This window comes from Panthera onca, chromosome D2 (assembly GCF_046562875.1).
Source record: "Panthera onca isolate mPanOnc1 chromosome D2, mPanOnc1 haplotype 2, whole genome shotgun sequence".
NCBI lineage: Eukaryota > Metazoa > Chordata > Mammalia > Carnivora > Felidae > Panthera > Panthera onca.
Window position 1 is genome coordinate 55,605,107 of NC_138349.1, and position 22,395 is coordinate 55,627,501.

The 22,395-nt window shown below is 55.7% G+C and overlaps 1 protein-coding gene across 1 annotated transcript in view; it reads right to left on the reverse strand.

Moving 5' to 3' along the window:
* SLC29A3 (solute carrier family 29 member 3) overlaps positions 1-22,395 on the reverse strand; it is a 42,333-nt gene that overhangs the window by 13,413 nt on the left and 6,525 nt on the right. The window contains exon 3 of the mRNA XM_060642502.3: positions 4,505-4,587. Coding sequence (XP_060498485.2) covers positions 4,505-4,587 — 83 coding nt within the window. The remainder of the gene's footprint in view (positions 1-4,504; positions 4,588-22,395) is intronic.

The window sequence follows — 22,395 nt, forward strand, 5'->3', positions numbered from 1 at the left end:
TATCCCTTTTCTCCATTCTTCTACCTTTACTTCCCAAGTAAACTCCTCTCACTTAAATCCCTGTTCCAGGGGCTGCTCCTGGGGAACCCCACACCAGGATGCATCTTCCCAGGGTCTGCAGGGGCCTCACCCTGGGCAGGAGCTGATGGGCAGCAGATGGGGCACTTGGGCCCCTGGGGGCCCAGAGTATTGGGTGTAAGTGCACACCAGGTGCCCTGGAGGCTGTGGTCAGGCCTTACCTCTGATGCTTGGGGTAGTTCCACACATCCGACCTTGTCACACCGTGCCCCCCACCCTCTCCCAGCAACTGGAACTGCCCCAACACCCCAAAGTTAAGAGCTAGCAAGGGCACACAGCCTGGTTCAACATAATGTTCCAGTTTACGGTTATAAATGTTAAGGAAATCAAGTGGAGAGAGAGGCTGGGGACCGATGCCAAAAAGCGTTAACATGATCCTTGGGGCAAGAAGAAGGCCCAGGACAGCCTGGGAGACATGAGGAGGACAGTGGCCCGTCTTGTTCTCCCACTGGCCCAGGGTGGGCACAGGGCCCGGGAGGCACCGGTGAGCATCTAGTAAATGCACAAGCAGGCAAGGGCTACGGGCAGTGCAGGGAGGCTCTCACGCTGGGCCTAACCCCCGGCCGCTCTCTGCTTCTTGACCCCCTCAGCATAGCAGGGAGACCCCTGGGAGCACTTGCAGCCCTTGAAGCCAGCCTCGGAGAGCGGCCTCTGCCTCTAACCACCTCCTCCCAGACCCGGCCTAAGACGAAGTCCACCCCAGGAATGCTGATGGCATCACGGGAGCTTCTGGGGCCTGCCACAGCACAGTAATTAGTTGCCCCAACGGGAAGGTTGCTTTGGAGAGAGCTGGGGGGCTTCTCGCCCAGCACCCCCGGGGGCGGGCAGCCGAGGGAAGAGTGGGAGACGAGGAGGTAAATGCCAAATTCAGGACAAGAGCAATGCAGTTCCTGCTCCGCTCTGCTGCCCCCACAGGCCCCTCACCTGCACAGGCTTCCTCCTTACCTGGGAATTACTTGCCACAGGACCCTTTCTCCTCCTGATCCCTGATCCCTGGGCCCCAGGACCTCAGGGATCTTGCCTGGGGCTATTTTCAATGCCCATAAAGCTTTATGGCAAGAAGCCCACCCCACAGGCACTAAGGGGGTGGGACAGGCTGGCTTCACTCTGCTTCTTCCACTTCAGCAGGGAGCGTGGCCCAGGGGACGGCGATGCCGTTAGTATTGTGGGGAAAGTCCAGGCAAATGTTGCCCTGGAGTCCGTGGTTCTGCTCTCGGACGGGGGATAGCCAAGATGACTGCTTCAGCCCCGGGACCCTGGGGCAGGCCACGTTAATATGAGATTCTTTGAGAGGGCTGCCAGCTCCCCACCCCCTTGCTCATGAGGGCTCAGCACCCCAGGGGACTGATTTCTTCATAAGTCTCTCAAATGTAAATCCTCCTCATAAGTATTTATGATGCTGCAGATTTAACATAATAAAACACTTGGAGATTATGGATGAGCCAGTCAGAGAAAGCCAGGGTTCTCCAGGAGGGGAAAAAAGGAGACATTTCAATCTCGCACATTAAATAAAAAACAGCTTAGCCCCAAACCATCTTCCCACAACCCAGAAACAGATGGAGGCCTGCGAGCATTCCCCACACTGCCCTCGCCCTTCTGCTGGAGGCAGGAGAGGGGCAAGGGCAGGTCCTGGGGTGGGCTGGACCTTCTGGAGGGTGCCCTGTAACGTCAAGCCTTCAGAGCCAGCTCCCTGCCTGACCTCGGGAGGGTGGCTGCCTTGGCCATCCACTGTCCCTGCTACAGACAGACCTAGACCTTCACCACCTCCTTCCTTCCGGGTCTGTGATGCATCTCTGGCTGTAGGGAGGGGCTGGCAAACTAGGAGGCAAGTGGTCCAGGGGTTCCAGGTACAGGTGTAGGGTGAGAAGGGTTCCAGTTCTCATCTGGCTTCACCCTGCTAATGGCCATGTGACCTCCGTGAGCCTGCTTCCCATCTATAAAACAAGGTAACAAGTTTCCAGCTCTCAGACTGTTGTAAGGATTAAAGGAGATAATGCTCGGGGCGCCTGGGCGACTCAGTCGGTTGAGCATCTGACTTTGGCTCAGGTCACGATCTCACAGTTTGTGGGTTCGAGCCGCACGTCGGGCTCTGTGCTGACAGCTCAGAGCCTGGAGCCCGCTTCGGATTCTGTATCTCCCTCTGCCTCTCCCTGCTTGCACTCTGTCTCTGTCTCTCAAAGTTGAATACAAGTTAAAAAAAAAAAAAAAAGTGCTAACTCCTCTTATTAGAGATTACTCTCCTAGATCCCTGTCACTGCTGGCCCCTGACACCACTGCTGACCCCTGTCCTGGGCTGGCTTCTGGCCTGCTAGACCTCACGACCACAGAGGAGGCACTCCCAGGTACGATGCCAGCTTGGGCCATCCCTTACTGGTCCTGTGGTCTTGGGTACATCTCTTGACTTTCACCTGAAAAGTGGCTAATGTCATGGCCTCCCTCCCGGGTCGCTGTGTGTCACCAGGTGTCAACCCTTTGTTATAGTTCAGACAATGACTCCAGATCTGTCACTTGTACGAGGCTGGGCTATCCCTGCTGGACAAAACCGCATCCCTAGGGCCAGCCAGGCGAGTGAACAGAGAGGATCATGAGAGTCCTGAAAAGGAGGGGATAGTGAGAGATCCAGGGGCTCTCCACCACGGCTGTCACCCCCTCATCATCCTCCTCCTCCCTTTGTGTCCCCTTCCTTTCTTCCTGCTTTCCCTCCTGTGAGCCTCTGCCAAGGACACAGCTCTTCCCTCCAGGGGCTGGCAATGCTGAGGGGACACGTGGCCCTGCTCTGAGCTCCATTCCTCTGCCTCCTCCTGGAAGCGGGGGGGGGGGGGTCCTCTGGAGGCGGCACCCCACCTTTGAGGACACTGAGGGTAGCCCTGTGCACCAGGGGAAGGCACAAGGAGGCAGGTTAAGGGTCAGCTGGTTTATGATTGGGGTTGCAAAGCCCTCAGGCCATCTGGACACCATTCTGCTTCTCGCTCTTACAGCCTGCACCTTGGTTGTAAAATGGGTGCAAATCCTTTCACTTTCCTTCTCTTGACAGGCGGGTCTGTGTCCCCTTGAAACCAAGTGGGCTTGGTGAGTGCCTTGACCAGCTGAGTCCAACGTCAGTGCCACCATGTGGCTACAGAGACCTTGCAGCTTCTGCCTTGATCTCTTGGAGCACCTGCTCTTTAGCCACACCATGAAAAATCCTCCTGCCTGAGGCCAACTTGCAAGAGACCACGGGGAGGGGAGGGGAGGGGAGGGGAGGGGAGGGGAGGGGAGGGGAGAGGAGAGGAGAAGGAGACAGGGGCCGGCGAAGGCCCAGCGGCTCCAGCCCAGCTGTCTGCAACCACATGAGAGACACAAAGCCAGAGCTCCCAACTGAGCCTGATGACTCCCAGATCCTGAGCGATACTAACCACGGTTACGGTCTTAAATCACGGTGCTTCGGGGGCATTTTAGCACAATGACAGGGGATTGGAACAGCCCCATAGCTTATGTTTGGAGAGACCGGTCTATCCAGGCTTAGCACACGTGAGGCACAGGTGCTGCCCTCTCTCCTCCCATGCGCGGAGCAGACATCACCAATCAATCGCAGCACCCTCCCTGCGGCCGGACCTGCCTCAGGGTCCTGTTCCACCCGAGATCCAGGCAGTCACGATAAATGTGGCTGCACTGAGTGAAACTGATTGGCCATCGGTGAGCTAAGGTTTCAGTAGGCTGTGCCCAGAGAAGCCCAGGTCTCTGGTGGTAACTCAGGGGCAACGTAGGCAGAGTAGCTAGGGCTGTTGCTCTTGTGAACCTAAATTGACAGTGGATGGCAATAGTCCCCCAGTGGGACTAAGGGCCATGCTAACTTGCCTGGCTACTTCCTAAATCAGTCCTTTCTCCACAGCTCTCTCCTGGCCCCCACTCTAACACAGTGTCAGACGTTCCCCACTGACCCTCTGCGAGTGGTCAACACGTGAGCCGGTGACCCATTCCCCCGGAGCGAGAGCCAGGATTGGGGGGGTGCCAGCCTCTCAACTTCCCACGGCTCTCAGAAATGCTTGGGAAACCAGCCTCCCTTGTTCCCCAGCCCCCACCCCCAACCCCCCGCTGCCATCTACATGCTGTCCTTTGGTTGCTAAGTCTGCGGCCCAGGTAGCTGTTGACAGGCTCCCATGAGAGGGAAAGGAGGAAGACCCACATCCCCACATGCCTTCTGCCGGCTGCTGACACCATGCCACGGCGTGTGGCTGGGAAGTGAAAGACCAGCTCCCCAGCTGGGCATCCCATCGGGAGGTCACGGATCTGACTTCTCCATCGTTATGGAGGAGTGTGGGCTGCCTGCCTCCTACTTAGGCTGCTGCCCTTGAAGCCGGCAGAAAAGCAGCCGCTGTGAACGAAAGGCAAGTGGAGACGCAAGAAGGTGAGGGTCAGGGGCTGGCAGAGAAAGGAAGTGGCCTACCTGTTGACGAGCAGGAAGTTCGCCATGAGGCACAGCACGGAGGAAACGGTGGAGGCAACGGTCAGGTAGCTCTCAAAGTAGTTCTGCAAGCACAGAAGTGAGGAGGCTGCTGATGTCACCCGGGAGGGACGGGAGGGCCCCACTCGAGAGCGGAGCCAGGGCCCTCCTGGGGGGCTTCTCCCCGCTGTCTTCAGATACGACTGATGGATAAGTCTAGCCCAAGACAGCATGGGCCCGCCTCTTTACGACCCAGGACCACTTACTCGATCACACGACAGACACCAACATAAGCTGTGCTAAGTGCTGGGGACACAAGTTAGGATAAGACATTGTCCCTGCCCTCAGGCCCCCCAATGCTCTGCAGCCCACACTCCCACCTATTCTTTTTTTTTTTTTTTCCCACTCCTACCTATTCTACGTGTCCATCCACAGGGGAGGCAATGGGGACAGGACTCAATTGTGAGCACGTATACACAGAAAGACTGTGCCCCACCGGCCTTCTTTGCCCACTGCCAAATTTCAGTTATCCAAATGCGTGTTGTGACCCAGCCACATTCTCATGTTCCTGCAACCAAGTGAGGCCTCTGAGAAATACACCAACCCTGGGGTCCCTGGGTGGCTCAGTCGGTTAAGCGTTGGACTCTTGACTTAGGTTCAGGTCATCATCTCACAGTCGTGGGATCGAGCCCTGCATCGGGCTCCTTGTTAAGCACACTCTCTGTCTGTCTCTCTCAAAATAAATAAACATTAAAAAGTTAGTTTTAAAAAAAAAAAAAAAAAGACATACACCAAGACGATCCCTGTAGGGAAACTTTGTTCCAACTCTGGATTTGCTTCCTCAATAGAGCTGTTACCCAAGGTCAAAGCCATTTTGGAAAATGGCTCCTAGACTGGCCAAGATGAGGACAAAGGGCATTTTTCTAGAAGCAGTTCTGAGTTATTCTAGACGAAGTGTACATGAGACCACACGACAAAGAAATCCTGATTATGAAAGCTGTAGGGCAACTGTGTGTATGTGTGTGTGTGTGTGTGTGTGTGTGTGTGTTTAATTTTTTTTAAGTTTATTTATTTATTTTGAGAGAGAGGGAGAGCGAGAATGAGCACGAGTGGGGTAGGGGCAGAGAGAGGGAGGTAGAGAGAACTCCAAGCAGGCTCCACACTGTCAGCACAGAACCTGACTCGGGGCTTAAACTCATGAACTATGAGATCACAACCTGAGCCGAGATCACGAGTCAGACACTTAACTGACTGAGCCACTTAGGCACCCCAACTGTAAGCGTTTTTCGAAACTCAGAGAACTGTCCACTCATCAGAGTAGATTTTACTATGTATCTGTTATCTCTCAATATACCTGTCTTAAAAAAAATTAGAAAAGGCTGACAGATCTTGGCTTGGTTGTTGTATGTTCCACCACGAACCCCAGGTTGGTAACGATCATGGGTTCTGAACCGTGGTAATAGATTACACGTATTAAGCATTTACTGTGTGCCAAATACAAGGGCTTTATATGAAGTATATTGTTTACTCTACAAAACAAAAAAGAAGCTGTGAATATTCTACTCCGGAAAGCTCACCAGATTGACTTCACTGAGGAAATATTTTGAGTTGCAAATGTGCCAAGCACAAAGGACAATGTGTGCAAAAGCTTGCCAATGTGCAAAGAAGTGTGGCGACTGTAGGGATCACTACGGAGAATGAGACATGCTTCTTGCCCGTTAAGAACGAAGCATCCCACTGGGAGTGTAGGATAGAGTGTGAAGGTATTTTCATCTCAAAACACCACAGGGAGAGATGTCAGAATTCTGTGGGGTTTTTTTGCCAAGTCAGAGGTAGGAGCAGTGTGTTCTATAAGGGGTTCCGGATGGGGGAGTGGGACCAGGAAGGCGGATCACGAGAGAGAATGGGAACGAGTACCAGTTTGGGGAAAGGTCCCCGAAGCGGTGGGAACGGAGTCAAACCTTGAAAGAGAGGGTCAGATCTGTCCTTTCTGGGGGAGTCTGACAGCAGCGTGGAGTGCAAAAGGAAAGATATCATAACGAGCTCCTCCTGGTCTGCAACGGATTGTTCCATGGTCCCTTTTTAAGCCTGCAGAGTGCTTTGCGGTCTTTGAAATCTGCACCCTGAATATCAGGTTGTGGTGGCCTTGCAATTAAAATGATAATCACAGCTAGTGCGGTCCATCAACCATGAGCCTTAGAAATAGCCTTCCTCCTTTGAGGTGCTACCTCATTGTTCCTGCCCTGATGGGCTCAGTAGAGCCTAGACTGGTCCGAGGCACTCAGTCAATTACGTCTTGACACAGTGGCTGAGCCTACGTGAGGCCAGGCAGGTGGCAGGCGGGAACCATGGAGAAAGGCCCCGAGGAAGAGACAGCTGCAGGTGGGGGCCAAGCCTGCCCCAAATCCGAGCCCCCGGCGAGGCTCCCTTTACTCAGTGGCTGCTCGCTCCGTGGCCAGTCTACAAACGACCATCACATGGGATGCAGAGTCTCTGTCTTTGTTTTTTCAAGCAAGCTCAGGTTCCCTGAACATTTTAGGAACGGGGATTTTCTAGGTAATTGAATGTTCTGGTTTGTTGATATTTAAGCAGAAAATTGTCCTTTTAATGTTGGAGAGGGTTTTAAATATTGACGCCCGAGTAGGGCTTATGACTCCCTTTCTGTTGACAGAGCTCCTTTTCTCTGCTTCACAAAGAGCACACAGAAGGGGCAGAATGGACTTGACCCTGGGCCATTTTTCTACTGGTACAGATTGGGGACTGCAGATGGTTATGTGGGTTGACTCAGCATACCCCAGGGAGCTGTTTTTTTTTTTTTTTCAACTTAGTTCCTGATATGAACATGTGGGCGGGGGGTTACTTACTTGCTGCTTTTGCCTGTGAATAGAGTTCTAGCAAAATGAGGTGTGGTGGGCAGACCCTCCCGATGGTCCCCACAGTCCCAGCCTCCTGTGTTCACACCCTTGTATGTGATCCCCTCTGTTAAGTGTGGGTGGGACCTATGACTTGCTTCTGACCAAGCAAGGGGCCGACACCTGTGATCGTGTGTATGGGGGTATGTTACAAGACATGGTAGCACCTGTCTCGTTGGACTCCTTTCTTCTCTCCCTTGATGGCTTAGAGGGCACAAGTGGCCATGCTGGGGAACCCCATGTGGCAAGAACTGCAGGTGACCCCCAGTTGCTCAGAGAGGCTTCTGGCCAACACCCAGCAAGGAACTGAAGCTCTGAGTCCTACAACAACAGCAAGGAATCGCATTCTGCCAACAATCCATGTAAGCCTGGAAGTGATCCTCCTCCAGCCGGGCCTCCAGAGAGACCACAACCCTGGTGACCCCCTTGATGGTGGCCGTGTGAGACCCTGAGCCGAGGGCTGTGCCCCGCCCCCTGGACCACAGATACCGTGGGGTAATAAATGCGTTATTTTAAGCCACTAAAGTGGGTAGTATTTCGTTACACAGCAATAGATTCCTAATTAAAGAGGGCTTTAGACAGCTGAGGTCCTGCTATCGGGGTTTTCCTGAATATTGCCAGCTTCTTGTAGTTTAAACTCAGCGTCTCATCGGAAACAGGGACGGCTGAGCATGATCTTGCCAGACACGAAGACCAATATGTCTGCCCACGAGGGGGACAAAGGTTATGCTTGCTGAGGTCCTTGTCAAATCCTCTGAAATTAGGATCCTTTTTGCGGGTGGCGTGCACGGATTCCAAGAAACAGGACTCAGTTCATGGGCCACCGCCAGATCTGCTCACCTTGCCTGGCTCTCAGGACATCTGCCTCGCTACCTGACCTCCCGGTCATAAAGCCACTGTCACTGCTGCCCCCAGAGAAGGAGCCGGCTGCTGAGGAGAGACCCCTGTGCCCGGGTCCTGGCGGGGCTGCGTCCCAGAGGCTCTTGCTCCCCGGGTGACGATGAGAAGGGTCAGGTGACACTCTCCGAAGTCGAGGAAGGCGAAGCCCCGCGAGGCAGGCTGTGACCAGTGAGAGGCGGGAAATGGAAAGGAGACAAGAGATAAACTTCTTGACTTCCGTCTCTCCCGACCAACTGTTCAAAAATGCGGTGGGCCCACGTGGCTTCTCTGGATGTGTGCTGGGCGCCTGAGCAGCCAGCTGTGTTTCGTCACAAAGCTGTGGCCAGCCCAATAACGCTGCGGCCTGCGTTTTCTCTCTCTCATCTCCGCCTCACTTCCCTTTTCCCTCACTCTTGCTTCCCTAGAACTGCACACCCTGAGATGGCATTCGCATGGAACGTGTGGCCTTGGGCTCCTTTCTAAGAAGCATCCCCCAGTGAAGGCCCTCCTTTCCATCCTGGATGATGCCCTTTGCAGGCTCGCAGCCGGCATTTCCCTCCTGGGTTCATCTCGTTTTCTTCCAAGGGATGTTGGGGCCACCGTCTCCTATTTTACCCCAGGAAATGCAAAAACGTTTGAATACTGGTTCAAAAACATTGGTAACAGGCCTGCCCCCTCCAAAGCAACCTGTCATCTCCATCCCATGGGGCAATCTTATGTCATGCGATGGCTGGGGATGGTTCATGCCATAGTTCGCCTGCACTTGGGACTGGCTCCTAAGAGCTGCCTCAAAAGGCTCTGTTATTTATCACACCAGGTGCCCCCCAACATGACTGACGAACGTGACCATGAACAGGGTGAACCCAAAGACCCCAACGGCCAGCTCCAGCCATGCAGGAGTGCAGGAATGAGGAGAACACTGGGGCAGTGGCACCAGGCCACCTCGGGTGACAGCGGAGGCTATGCTTTCCACACCCACAGGAGGCACCAGTCCTGAAGCTATGATATAAATGAAGCTCTTCATAGTTATGCAACACGGCAGCCTTGTTTTTGTTTTTTGTTTTTCAAAGGTTTGTTTATTTTGGAGAGAGAGCGAGTGAGCACGAGTGGGGGAGGGGCAGAGAGAGAGAGGGAAACAGAATCCGAAGCAGGCTCCAGGCCCTGAGCTGTCAACACAGAGCCCAATGTGAGGCTCGAACTCATGAACTATAAGTCCGAAGTCCGACCCTTAACTGACTGAGCCACCCAGGGGCCCCACGGCATCCCTGTTTATACAGTCCATGGAAAACCTAAGCGCTAAGGAGATCGGTCTAGGGCTCATGTTACTGCAGGCAGAAAACTGATTCGGCAAGAAGGCAGGGCCAGAAGGTGGGTGGATGCAGCAGGGCAGGGGGTGATGAGAAGACAAGGCCTCTCCAAGCCGTCAGGAGACCCAGAGGCAAATCCCACGGCCCTCAGCCCGGCCGGGTGGCCACTGTTGATCAGATTAACAACCCCTTCCCTTGTTTACCAAAGATGTAGCCACCCCTGTGTGCCCCGCACTGTGCTGGTGGCTTGGTGTATAAGAGAGAAAAGACAGGGTGCCTGATGCCCTCTGGGAACACGTGGCCTGGCACGATCCTATAGGTCGAGCACAGTGGACACGAGATGTGGCGGGAGGACAGAAAGAGGGGCCGGAGGGCTTCCCACAGGAAGCCCTCTCAGACTGTAGCCTAAAAGACTGGGGGAAGTGTGCCAGACAGATGGGGGAGGAGGGGCTGCTGGTGGAAAGACGGCACTCCAAGAGGAGGGAACAGCATGTGCAAAGGCATGGAGGGATGCTTCCTCGCCACTCACGAAGTTCCTTTGTTGGAACAGACTTCCTGGGCATTGACAGGAATCTGCTGAACGGAGACAAAACCATTCAATCCAAACACGCTGGGAGAGGCAGGAATGTAACCAGGGCACGCCACGCCCTCCCCCCTTTCAGGGTGCTCAGGGAGTGGCCCCATCCGCCACCATTCTGAATTTGCCAAGCCCATGGGAGGCGAGGCCCAGCTGAGGAAGAAAGAGTATCTTTCTTGTTGTGTATCTAACCTAAACTCCCTGCCCTCAACCATCTCCCTGCATGCTGCAGTTACCTGGGGGCTCAAGGGGGGCTCAGCACCCTGGCAGCAGTAACACCGAAAGTCATCCTTGGCACTGGTCAGGTAACCCAAGTAGCAACACGGAACCCCTGCGGAGCACCAGGTAACTGCCAAGTGACCAAAAGCGCTCACACGTGGCCTGCACGGACCCCAGGCCCTTTGCTCTTGACGCAGCCTGTAAGAGCAAGGCAGCGCTGATGTGCTTCCGTTTTACAGATACGGAGCCGGAGACCCACAGAAGGGATCACCTGCACAGAGGCGCCTACCTGGCGAGTGGCAGATCTCCTCTTGCAGGCAGGGCAGGGGTGGGGTGGGGGCATATTTCGCCACTCTAGCTGCGGCCGCCTGCCTCGCAGACGTCCCCGGGATTGAGGCATGTCACCGGGCCGCCCCAGTGGCCGGCGTGGGCAGCCCATGCGTCTTCCCGGCAGTGAGCAGGGACCAGCTCGTGGAAGTTGAGGTGCCATCAGGGAGGCATCGGCTCTCTGCCCCAGCCCTTAAACACGGGTGACCTGCCCAAGCCAGCAAACGACGGGGTTTGATTCCTCTCCCCTCTGCGGTTCACTCTCTTCTCCTTAAACCCCAACGGTCCATTCCCCAGGGCATTTCCACACGGCTGTGGCTCTGAGCAGAGTTAAAAGGAAACATTTTCAGAGAAGAGCCGTCACTTCTGTCAGCCACCCGAAATGGATGGCCACGGTCCGCTGAGGAGCACGGACCATGGTACAGAGGACATAATAGGTGGGAAGAGCCGGGCAGGCTTCCAGCTTCTCTCCTGGCTGTGCAAACTCGGGCAGCGCCCCGCGCCCCGGGTTGAGGGGAGGTGGGGTCCCAAACCCAGATCGGGCACGGAGCCTGGCCCCGCGGTGCCAGCTAGGTGTGGGGGAGCCGCTCTGGCCTGGGTGCGGGGCACTCGATCCGCTCGTGATGGAGATGAGAAACTCATTTTCATCCGTCCCCACTCTGGCCCAGTTTGCGAACCCCAGGAAAAGGGGAGAGCCGCTCTGCAAACGCAATTTAAAAACCCACCGGAGCCAGCTGGCCAGATGTGAGGCCCATTTTACGACGGGGAATGCTTCCCCCCTCCTCCGCCACGCCGAGAGGCTCCGTGCTAAGCGTCTCTTCTGGAAGAATTTAATTCTGGGCTCCGAGTCCAGGTAAAGAGGTTTCTTCGGGCAGGGAGGCCCCGAAATGAGCCCGTTTATCTCTGGCAGGCCCTGGTTAAGCTGCTTCTCTCCTGAATGCGATTTGGGCACTTTGAAATAAGTGCAGCAAATTAGTCACGAGCTGCGGCAGACTAACTCGGTGCCCGGCCGCCCGGCGGCTCCCAGGCAGCTTCGGGCAGCCCCCACCTCAAGAGCGCGGCAGCAGAGGCAGCTGGCTCCTGCGGGGCGAGAAAAAGCGATTCAGGCCCGGGGGTGGCAGCTCGAGGCAGCAAAGCGTTACCTGGATCACAGGGGCATGAAATTAGCAGCAGCGAGCAGGCTGGAGCCAAGAATAGTTTGCTGCAAACTTGCTGCCTTCGGATGGCCGAGCTCTATGGCCTGGGATGCTGCGGGGAGGCGCCATCGCCCTGGCATCGGCCACGAAGCGAGCCGAGGGCAGGTGTCCCCAAGGGCTGCAGCTGGCCTCCTGCCTCTGGGTTCTGTGGGGGCACTGGCCCAGGAAAGCTAACGGGGGCGCGGAGGGGCGGGGGGGGGGGGCAGCTGGGCAATGCCAGTTTCAGGGCCCAGAGAGGTGAGGGACCCAGGAGCCCGGATCCATCAAGGCCTGATGGGGTATCCAGGGGCCCAAGGACAGAACAAAGCTGGGTCAGAATCGGACAGGTAAGGCCCAGAAAGATGTTGGCCAGACAGAACCAGCCACTCAAAGGACAGGCACTCCCACCAGACCTGTGTACTTGGTTCCCACATCAGCCCACTGAGGCTCGGCCTCATGGATCACCTCCAGGCCCCGGTTCCTCGGGGCCACTGTAAACCTTGCTCTTTAATACCCTGGAGGCCCTCCCCAGTCCGCGATCCTTTTTTACACCTCCTCTGGAATCCCTGCCAGGGGATAAGCAGAGTGGCTGAGATTTTCGGGAATGAGCCTCCCTGCCTCCCCCACCTCTGTTGTAGAGCACACCTTCTTCCCATGGCCTAAGCTGACTTCTAGGAAATTTGCACCATGAACACTTGCCTTCCCTGCCTGCATTTTCCGTCTCTCCTTCACTGCTGGCTTTCCTTCTCATCTAGCTAAGGAAAACAACCTGTCTGATCTCATTGCCTCCAGCCCCAGGTCCCTCCTCCCTTTTGCCACAAACTCCTTAGAAAGGCAGCCTATGCCCTCAATGCTTACCCTTACCCCTCCCAGACTGCTCTGGGGAAAGACTCCTCCAAAGGGGCCTCTTTGCAGCCCACCCATAACCAAGGCGTGGTCAGGCTCCTTATACCATGGGCCACCCCGGCTATAATGGGTTGAATAGTGCCCATGTCTAGCCAGAACCTCAGAATGTGACCTGACTTGGAAAATAGAGTCTTAGTGGATACAATTAGTTAAGATGGGGTCACACGGGACCAGGGTGAGCCCTAAATGCGATGACTGGTGTCCACATAAGCAGGAGAGGGCATTGGATGCTGAGACACAGCCACGTGAACAGAGCAGAGACCGGAATCGCACGGCCACAAGCCAGGGAGTGCCAAGGAGCCCCCAGGGCCTGGAAGAGGCAAGCGAGATTCTTCCTAGAGTCTTTGGGGGCAAGCATGGCCCTGCTGGCCTCTTTGTTTGGGGGTTCTGGATGCCAGAACTGTGAGAAGCAAATCCTGTGCCCACATCTGAGCGCCTGGTCACGGCAGCCACAGGAGACGGCCACACCTTCCCTCCAGCGCTCTGCACTTGAACTCCCGGGCCACCCCTCCTCCTCCTCTTTCGAGGCAGCTCAGTCCACCTCTGCTCTCTGCCACCAGAGGTGCCTCCCGAGCCACACGTTGAGTTTCCTCTGTCTCACACTCCTGCCTTGGGACGCTCTTGTCTCCCGGCTTCGATGAGTCCCAAGTCCCGTGCCTACATCCATCCGTCTCTGCCTCCAGAACAATTTTCACCGCAATTCAACAATTTTCAAATCCCGCCTGGGTGGCCTGCTGAGCCCCGGCTCCAAGCTCTCAAATCACAGGCCTTCAGGCACACCTTCAAGAGGACCCCAAGCCACCTCTCCCGAGGCTCCATTTCTCGGTGGCCCTCCTCAAAGTTTCTCTGCTTTCCTTCACCACCCCAGGTCGATCACTTGTCCCTAGATCCCACATCCCTAGCAAAGGACAGTGGCTTGCACTCCCACCCGCACCCCCGGACTCCCCTCTGCCACCCAGGGCTCCAGGCCCTCCCCCACGTTTCCACCACACCCCCTTGCTCAAGCTTCTCCCTGGGCCTGGCCACCCTCTGCCTCCCCAACTCCAGAGTGACTCTGGCCCTTGTCTGCCTTGCAGGGCTCGGCTACCTCCCCGCTCCTCTATGGAGCCTTGGCCCCCCAACCCTCCTCAGGCTCCTCAGCACACAGGCCCCTCTCCTTGGCCCCCTTCCAGGACACCCTGGGGGCTCCAGTTTGGTTAAATGACGGGGCATGTGAGGTGAGGGAGGCAGGGAGGGGAGACTACGGATGGTCTCAGGTAGCAGGCTGAAGAGGGGTGTTTTTCTCAGAAGAAACTAGGGAGCCATGGAAGAAGGCTTCTGCACAGCACTGATAAGATCCGTGCTGCGCACAACAGGGGTCACCCGGCAGGTGAGGTGGACTGAACTCAGGGGGAGCAGCAGGTAACAATGGCTATGTGTTTATCCATTCACTTCTTCATTCAGGAAACAGCGAAGGCAGATAGAGCCCATTCACTCATTTGACAGTAATGACTGAGCACCTTATGTGTGCCAAAATGTGCTAGAGGCTGAGGATGCCATGAGGTTCTAGTGAGGGAGGCAAGAAAACGCGTAAACAGCAAATTAAGGGGTGGGGATGGGGGAGACTGTAAGTTATATTAAGTGCAATAAACAGAAAAACCAAGTAAGGGGCTATAATAGAGCCTCGTGGGGGTGCTGATGTTGGCGAGGGTGGTGAGAGATGACCTCTTGAGGGGCGTGATGTTTGGACCCGAGGACAAGCTACGCGAGGGGTGAGGGGACAAGCATTCTGGACAGAGGGAACAGCATCTGGTTGGTCTCGAGGCAGGAGTGAGTTTGGTGTGTTGAAGCAACTGACAAAGCAAGCTGATCCTGGATTACAGGGAGTAAGGGAGAGAAGGGGGAGACCGAGCTGGAGGCAGGGGCGGGGCGGGGCGAACAGGCAGAGATTGGAGTTTGGATCTTATGCTAAGTGCAGCAGGAAGCCACCGCAGGATCCTAACCAGCTGGGAAACCTGGTCCTGGCACACATTCCCAGAGCCCTCCCCGCACTCTGCTGTCCCGAATGCTTACAGCATCCCTCTGAGGGAAGATTCATATTGCAAATGAGGAAACTGAGGCTCAGAGAGGTCAGGCACTCGCCCAAAGTCACACAGCTCCAACCCAGCCCTCTGTCCACAGAGCTTGTGCCCTTACCTGGCGCAGTGGATGGCCTATTTTATATCTTAAAGAGACCCCCTCTGTAGCCTCCATGGCCATGGAATTGACCTTAGAGGGCCAGCAGCCAGCAAGGCTGAGGCAGGGGTGCTGGCCACGGAGGAGAGAACCGGAGGCACTTGAGACTTTTCGGAAGGTGGAATGAGCAAAACTCGCTGACAGACTGGGTGCACGAAGACAGAATGAAACAAAGGGGAACCCGGAAGTTTCAGGCTTGACCAACTCGTTGTTAAGTAGAGCATACGGTGGGTCGGGCAGCGGAGACTGTCTGCTTCGGTGTCACCCGAGTGTGCTGGTCAAACAATGACCCTGCCGTGAGTCCGAACCCCGAGTGCGGGATCACAGCGCACAATCCTGAGACGAGGGCCCTTCTCCTGGTCCCTCTCCTCGCTGGCCCAGCACCAGCCGGGCCCTCCACAAACCCTTAGAGATGAGGTCATCATTCTGCACGTATTGGTTGAGCTCAGTAGACATCCTAGGCACGCGGGACTCGGCCCAAGTTCCCGCTTTCATGGAACTGACTGCCGGGTCAAGGAGAGTTGGCAAATGCATGCACAAATAAATAGATGATACGTCAGACAGCAGTCAGCGTTCCAAACAGAACCCAGGCCAGGGTAGGTGCCTCTATAACAGATCTCAGAACACTAGTGGGGAAAGACCTGTAAGGGAGCGCCTAGTCCAGGGCTCAGCAATCGGCTGTCCCCAAATCTATCCGTCTCCATTTTTGTAAATACTAGAAACCAGTCAGGCCCATTTGTTTATGGATTATCTGTGGTACAGGGCAGAGTAGCTTACAAAAGAGATCACGTGACCCACAAAGCCTCCACTATGTACCATCTGGCCGTTTGCAGAAAAAGCTGGCCAACATCCACCTCGGTTCTTTTTTTATTTTATTTTTTTAAATTTTTATTTATTTATTTTTTTAATGTTTATTTTCTGAGAGAGAGAAAGACAGTGCGAGCAGGGGAGGGACAAAGAGGGGGAGACACAGAATCCGTAGCAGACTCCAGGCTCTGAGCTGTCGGCACAGAGCCCGACGTGGGGCTCGAACTCACAAACCTTGACATCGTGACCTGAGCCCAAGTCAGACACTCAACCAACTGAGCCACCCAGGTGCCCCCCCCACCTGGTTTCTTAAGTAAGGAAACAGAGCCCTAAGTCACCCAGCAAATTTGAAACAGCATAAGAAACCAAACAGCTTTCCTTGACCTCAGGTCTTTCTACCGCTGGAGGGGAGCATTACTTCTGTCAAGCCTTCTACCCCACCCCTCCACCAAAGCTCTCCCAAGCTCTCCAACAAGGCAAGCTGGCCTCTGATTTTCATCCTGTCTGTTCGCCTACCCGCCCTTCAGGCTGAAACCTCAGGAGGCAGAGAAAGGACTCAGAACCAGATAGAGGGAAGGGCCAGAGACACAGTGAGCCTCGTCAATCCACGTGCAAGCGATCCTGACCTCTGAGGGGTGAGAGCTGACTCGGGGCTCGGTCGCTGCTGATGTTCCGGCTGGCCTGTCCTTCCTCTTCTGCAGCCTGACCACGTGGCCAGGGCAAGGAGGAAGAGGAGGAGGAGGAGGAGGAGGAGGAGGAGGAGGAGGCCTTCCAAGAAGACACCCCATCTACCCACACAGCCCTCTTCTCATCAGGCCCCTTCTGCAGTCCCCCGAGGGCCGACATGCCTCAGTGTCCCAGGACCGACAGCAGGGCAGAGGGGCCAGGCATACGGCATGTGGGGATGCTCTAGCTGTTCTCCATAGAAGGAAACCCAGGACAACCACCAGGAAGAGGAAGAAGAGGGAGCCCTGAGTAGACCCAGCCAGCACCTGACATGTGTGCAGGGAGATGGAAACCACGGCCGCTCAGGCCTCAGGTGTGTGCACAAACAACACACACAGAGGACCCCCCGAGAGGCCAGCCAGGACCCTCCAGCCCTCGCTGCCTCCAGAGACCCCTCCCAGATGATGATCCCTGTAACGAAGGCACCAGGCAAAGACTGTGGTCTGGCTCCGCTCTCAGGATACACACGATGATCAATCAAGTTAAGGAGACACTTGAGCACTTAAGGCCCAGGCCATGTTCTAATTTGTCGAGGAAATCGCCTCTGGATTCCAAGGACGAGTGCGGGAGGAAATAAATCGAAGGCAGAGGGGGGGTGGGGAGCGATCGATAGCCCAGGGGGGCCAGGGAGCAAGGCGTGGGTGGGGAGCGGAGGCCGCGAGCACGCTCGGAGAAAATAAAAAGAGTATTTGAGAAGTCGAGGCCACCAAAGGCATGACTGACAGCGTTTCAAGTCGGGCTTTTTCTCTCCCTCTGCAGGACGCAGCGAGAGCTAAAAACAGAAGAAAAAGCCATCACAGGTATATTTATTGGGAATAGCATGCTGGCTGGGCCTGCAGTTAGAATCAGAGGGTGGACAAGGGAATTAAAAAAATGACTCACGTTTGGTTCTAATTTTTAAAAATGGTTTAGGGCTGCCATCCCACTAGCCAAAGCCACTGGGCGGCTGTGGGGAGGGGCCTGCCCTCTCTGCCCGATGGCCACTCACCCATGCCCTGCACAGGAAGCCCGGAGTCCGTTCCTGTCCTGCCGGAGCCCCAGACTGTCTCTGCCATCTCCCCTTCAGGAGATCAAATCCTGCCTCGATAGGCTTTTGGGGGGAAGGAAGGCGTTTCAACACCATTTTTTGGAATTTTGCTCTTAAATAGCGGATTCCCAAATGGAGTCCATGCATTTTTTTTTTCCATTTGGAGGGATCCGAGTTGCACTAGGATTGGTCTGCAGGAACATGCCGATACGTCTACATCCTTCTAGAGGAACAGCATGTGGCATGGAGAAGTGATTCCCTGATATATCGGGGCACCGGGCCCACCCTGGGGGGAAGGAGCCAGCAGGGCGGGATCTGGGAATCTGGGTATTTGCCAAGTGCACCAGGAAACATGACACAGGCTCAGATACCCTTGGGATGCAATCCTGCTCTTGTCTCCACAGTCCTGTGGCATCAGCAAGTTACTTACTGCTTCCACTCTCCTCCTCTGTCCAATGAGGGCAAAATGCATTCTCATGGCTGGCTGGAGGCAAACAGGTAGAGCAGAGGTTTTCAAACTACAGGCTGCAAGCCACTGAAGAATCTGAGATCCATCTAATGGGTCACGACTACAGTTTTATTTCCTTTTATCGTCGGCTGCCTTCTCTCCTACGGATGAATCACCTGCATTCTTTTCTGGGACCCCCCCCCCCCCGCCCCGCCACTGTGCACCAGAGCCGATGCCCTCTGCTCATGGACCTTGCTCACCGTGCGTCCTCCTCTTCCTCAGCACCAGCCTTCCCCTCTCTCCTGGGCCACTTGCATGAGCACACAAAGTGGCTGCTCTCTCTCCTGAGTTAAAAATAAAACCAAACCAGGAAATCCATACCCTCCTTGACCACACTTCCCTGGAACTCCTGCCTCACTCCTCTAGAATGAGAGCTTTGGTGTTTTGTTTTGTTTTTAATGTTTATTTTATTTTTGAGACAGAGAGAGACAGAGCATGAGCGGGGGAGGGGCAGAGAGAGACACAGAGTCCGAAGCAGGCTCCAGGCTCCCAGCTGTCAGCACAGAGCCCGGCTCCGGGCTCGAACTCATCAACCGCGAGATCGTGACCTGGGCCGAAGTCGGACGCTCAACCGACTGAGCCACCCAGGCACCCCTAGAATGGGAGCTTTGAAAGCAAAACTCAGAGAGACAATTCTCCACGTTTGCTGCCTCCAGTGTTCCTCTTGTGTCCTCTGGCTCACAGCCTGGGGTCCAGATTCTGTCCCTCCCCCTCGGCACTGCTCCCCAAGGCCGCAGAGGACCCACGCGAGGTTAAATCCAAAGGCAGCTCTCCGTCCTCAGCCTAGGTGGCTTGTAGCCACTTACTTATAAGATCATCACTGGCTCCTCTTTGCCAACTCTGACCAGAGATTGTTCTCGAGTGGATGCTACTGTCTCTGTCACAGACACAAGTCCTGCCCAGTGAAATGTGCACTGTGGTCAAAAGCCGTCTGAAAGCACTTGCAAACGCTCGTACAGAGGACAGGGTTAGGACCATGGACGGCATGGGTTCCGGCAGCCCAGCTGGAGTCCCAGTTGTCACTTAGTTCGCGCTTAGTGAGCACAGACTCCCTTGGTTTTTTGAGCCTTGGTTTCCTGCTCTGTAAAATGGGTATAATCCCTATCCCTTGGGGCTGTAGGAAGGACCAAAAGGGACAATGAAAATAAAGCCTCTGGCACACAGCAGGGTGTTTAACAAATCCTGCGAAATTACTGAATGAACCAGGACCCTCAGCACAGTGGCTGGGCTCCTGGAGAGCGCTTCCCTCTGGGTGGTATCTCGAACACTGTGTAGATGCTGCCGGGGTCTGTGTGCACAGGGGGCCCAAAGCCGGCAGCCGAGGGGAGCTCTGATGACCTGTCCGGGAGCAAGTTCTTCCAGAGAACTCTCATCATGTAGCCTAAATCTATCCGGTGGGTGCTCTGGTGGGGGCAGAGAACAGCACCTCCTTACCCCCCCCCCCCCCCCCGTTAACGGTTCACTGGGGTCATGTGGCTGCATATCGGCCTCACCTGGAGAACTTAACAATGCTCGTGCCCAGGCCCCTCCTTCGATTACACCAGAATTGGATGGGTGGTTGGGGCAGGCAGGTAGGCTTTAAAAGCTCGCCACGGGATTCTAGTCTATTCCACCGGGGTAGATGGAGAGACCAGAGAGCACGCTGGTTAGCAGCACAGGCCCTGCTTACCTCTGGACTGCTCCAGAACCCAGTTCTGTCACTCGCTAGCAGATGACCATGGACCAGGGAGCCTCAGTTACTCCGTTAGGAAACTGGGGAGCACAGTACCTCACTCACCAGGTTATCCTGGTAGGTCCAAAGGCGGATAGGCATGGGCTTCATAGCAGGGGTTTTATAAAGTCAGCAGGTCATTGCCAAGACCCCTCTGATAACCTGTCCTCCAGTTTACTCTTCTCCAAGCCAGTTACCCTGGTTCCTTTAACCCCACCTCTCCGGATTGAGATGTCTGTCCTTATTCATAGGAATAGCTTCCAAGTCACGCTCTGCTGCTTTCGGTGGGGGGGGGGGGAGGGGAGTCCTGAGGGGCTGGGCCAGGGTGAGGGTGCTATAAATGAGGGGATGTCCTAGGCCCCCCACCTGCTGAACTAGACCAACCTGTGTCCCTTCCCTACGTCAGGGTCTTGCTTCATGTCCGTGGCAACGCCCGTGAAAGGACTACTTTTGTGGTGGCCACCGTGACTCCCGGATCTTCTTCTGGTCCTCTGCAGACCCGGACCATCCCTATCTTGGATTGGGGTGATGGGGCTCCCCTCCCCAACCATACAAAAAGTAACGCAACAAATTTTTATTGTTGCTACTACGTGCTGGGCACTGTGCCGGCCGAGGGCACAGGGATGTATGGTAAGAGAGCTGCATTCACCGTCCCCAACGAGCTCACAGCTCAGTGGGGGAGGCGTGCCCATCTGTGAAGCGGGCACTCTCATCATGGATCATAACAGCCCTGCCTCGTGGAGGTGCTGCAGGGTTCAATGAGCTGAGGCCGGCAACGTGCTGAGCAGTGCCCTGCCCCCCGTCCCCCCACCCCAGACACTCAACATAGTGAGTCGTGGGGTAAGCACCTGATGGGGGTACACTGGGCTACTGGGGCTCCCTCCAGTTACAGGTTGGATGGGGCAGCAGCAGATTGCCAGGCCGGGGGCCTAGCCCTTCTGACATCAAGGCAGACTGTAGGTTGCCCCCCCCCCCCCAATGACCTGGCCGTGTCCTGCAGTCGCCTCAGAGAGGAGCCCTGGACAGGCCGAGGCACATAAGAAGAGTGTGTGAGGAGGCGGCCACGCAGGGCTCGTGGCAGGGAACGACCAGAAGAAGGTGCAGTCCCCCTCCTCTTGGGGACAGGAAGAGGGGCGTGTCTGGCTTATCCTCCCTGGCCCAGGGGCAGCCCAGACAGGCTTGCAGGAGAGGCCAGTGGAGGACCAGGAATGCCCCTTGGGATCAGGGATGGCTTACAAACCCCAGAGCCAGGAGGGCGGGAGTGGGGAAGGGATCGGGGATGCCGACAGCTTGGAAGGTGGGTCCAGAATCCAGGGGCTGGATTCTGCTGAGGCACCTGTTCTCCCAGGGTGGAAAAGGAGGCCAGACCAAGGGCAGGCTCTCCATCTGGCGGAGTCAGGGTGCGGGGTGGTCCCGTCTCCGGGAGAGTCGCCTCTACGCCACTCTCTGAGCCTGACCAAGTTTGCAATCATGTGTTCATCTAAATTCTCCGTGACATTCTCTACAGCCCTTCCTTGCTATGTGATTTGAGGTTACTGAACCTCTCTGGGCCTGGAGTTTTGTCTGAAGAAACAGAATTAATGAGAGGCGAGTTGAACACCCCTGCTAGCTCAGGGGGCCCAGAGTCGGGCTCAGAAGACAGAAGACAGAAGACGGTGGCCACCGTGGTGCCCTGCGGCACAACCTTTTCAGAGAAATTCTTCCTTGTTTATGCTGTAATTTTCTGGGCTCTGGGCTCTGGGCCCAAAGGCCTGTGGTGGGTTTATTCAAAGTTCCTATTCCGGGGACTAGAGACAAGGGGGCGGGTGAGCAGGACGCTTTCTAAATCATCCCCCAAACTGTTCTAGGCAGAAGGGAATGAGCCTGGGACGGGAGGTGACCTTGAAAGTGACATAAACTGGAGGGGAGGGGCTCTGTACAAACAATCCTACTAAGCCAAACTCCCCATCCAATGGTATCCATCCCTGGGAAATATTAAAAGGAAAGTACAGAAAAAACCCGACATCCAGACCCACAGCTTATGGAGTTGCACGTGGTGGCTGGAGACAGACCCATCTGACTCTCCCCCTCCTTTGCCCAAAGTGGCCCTCAGGTGACAGAGCCGGCCAGCCCCTTCTTGCAGGGAAATCGGGAAGAGGGCGGGAAAGAACTGGGGCGGTGGGTGGCAGGAACGAGGAATTAGGCAAAGAAAAACAGCCTGCAAAATGCAGAGACGCCCCAGCATGCTCGCTTCCCAAACCCAGCCCATGAATCGAGGGGTGACAGGTCTCTCATCTGTGATGCCAAGAGCCAGGAGCTCCGGGCAGCCACAGGTACTACATCTGCACCTGCCAGCGCTTGGAAAGAGGCAATAAAGCATCGTAGCAGGGCCTGGAATGCTAAGTGCCTGCAGCTGGGAAGGGACCGCCTTACAGCGAGAGCAGTTCGCGGCACACGTCCACTGCGCGAGGCCCCTCTCCCAGACACCGGCCTGTGCTTCCTCTCCTGCCCCGGGCAGCCTGCTCCCGGGGGCGGGGGGGCGGGGGGGGGGGCGGTGGGGGGGGCGCCGAGGAGGTGGACAGAACAGGTGCACGCTCCGTCTAGCCCTGGGGGCTGCCAT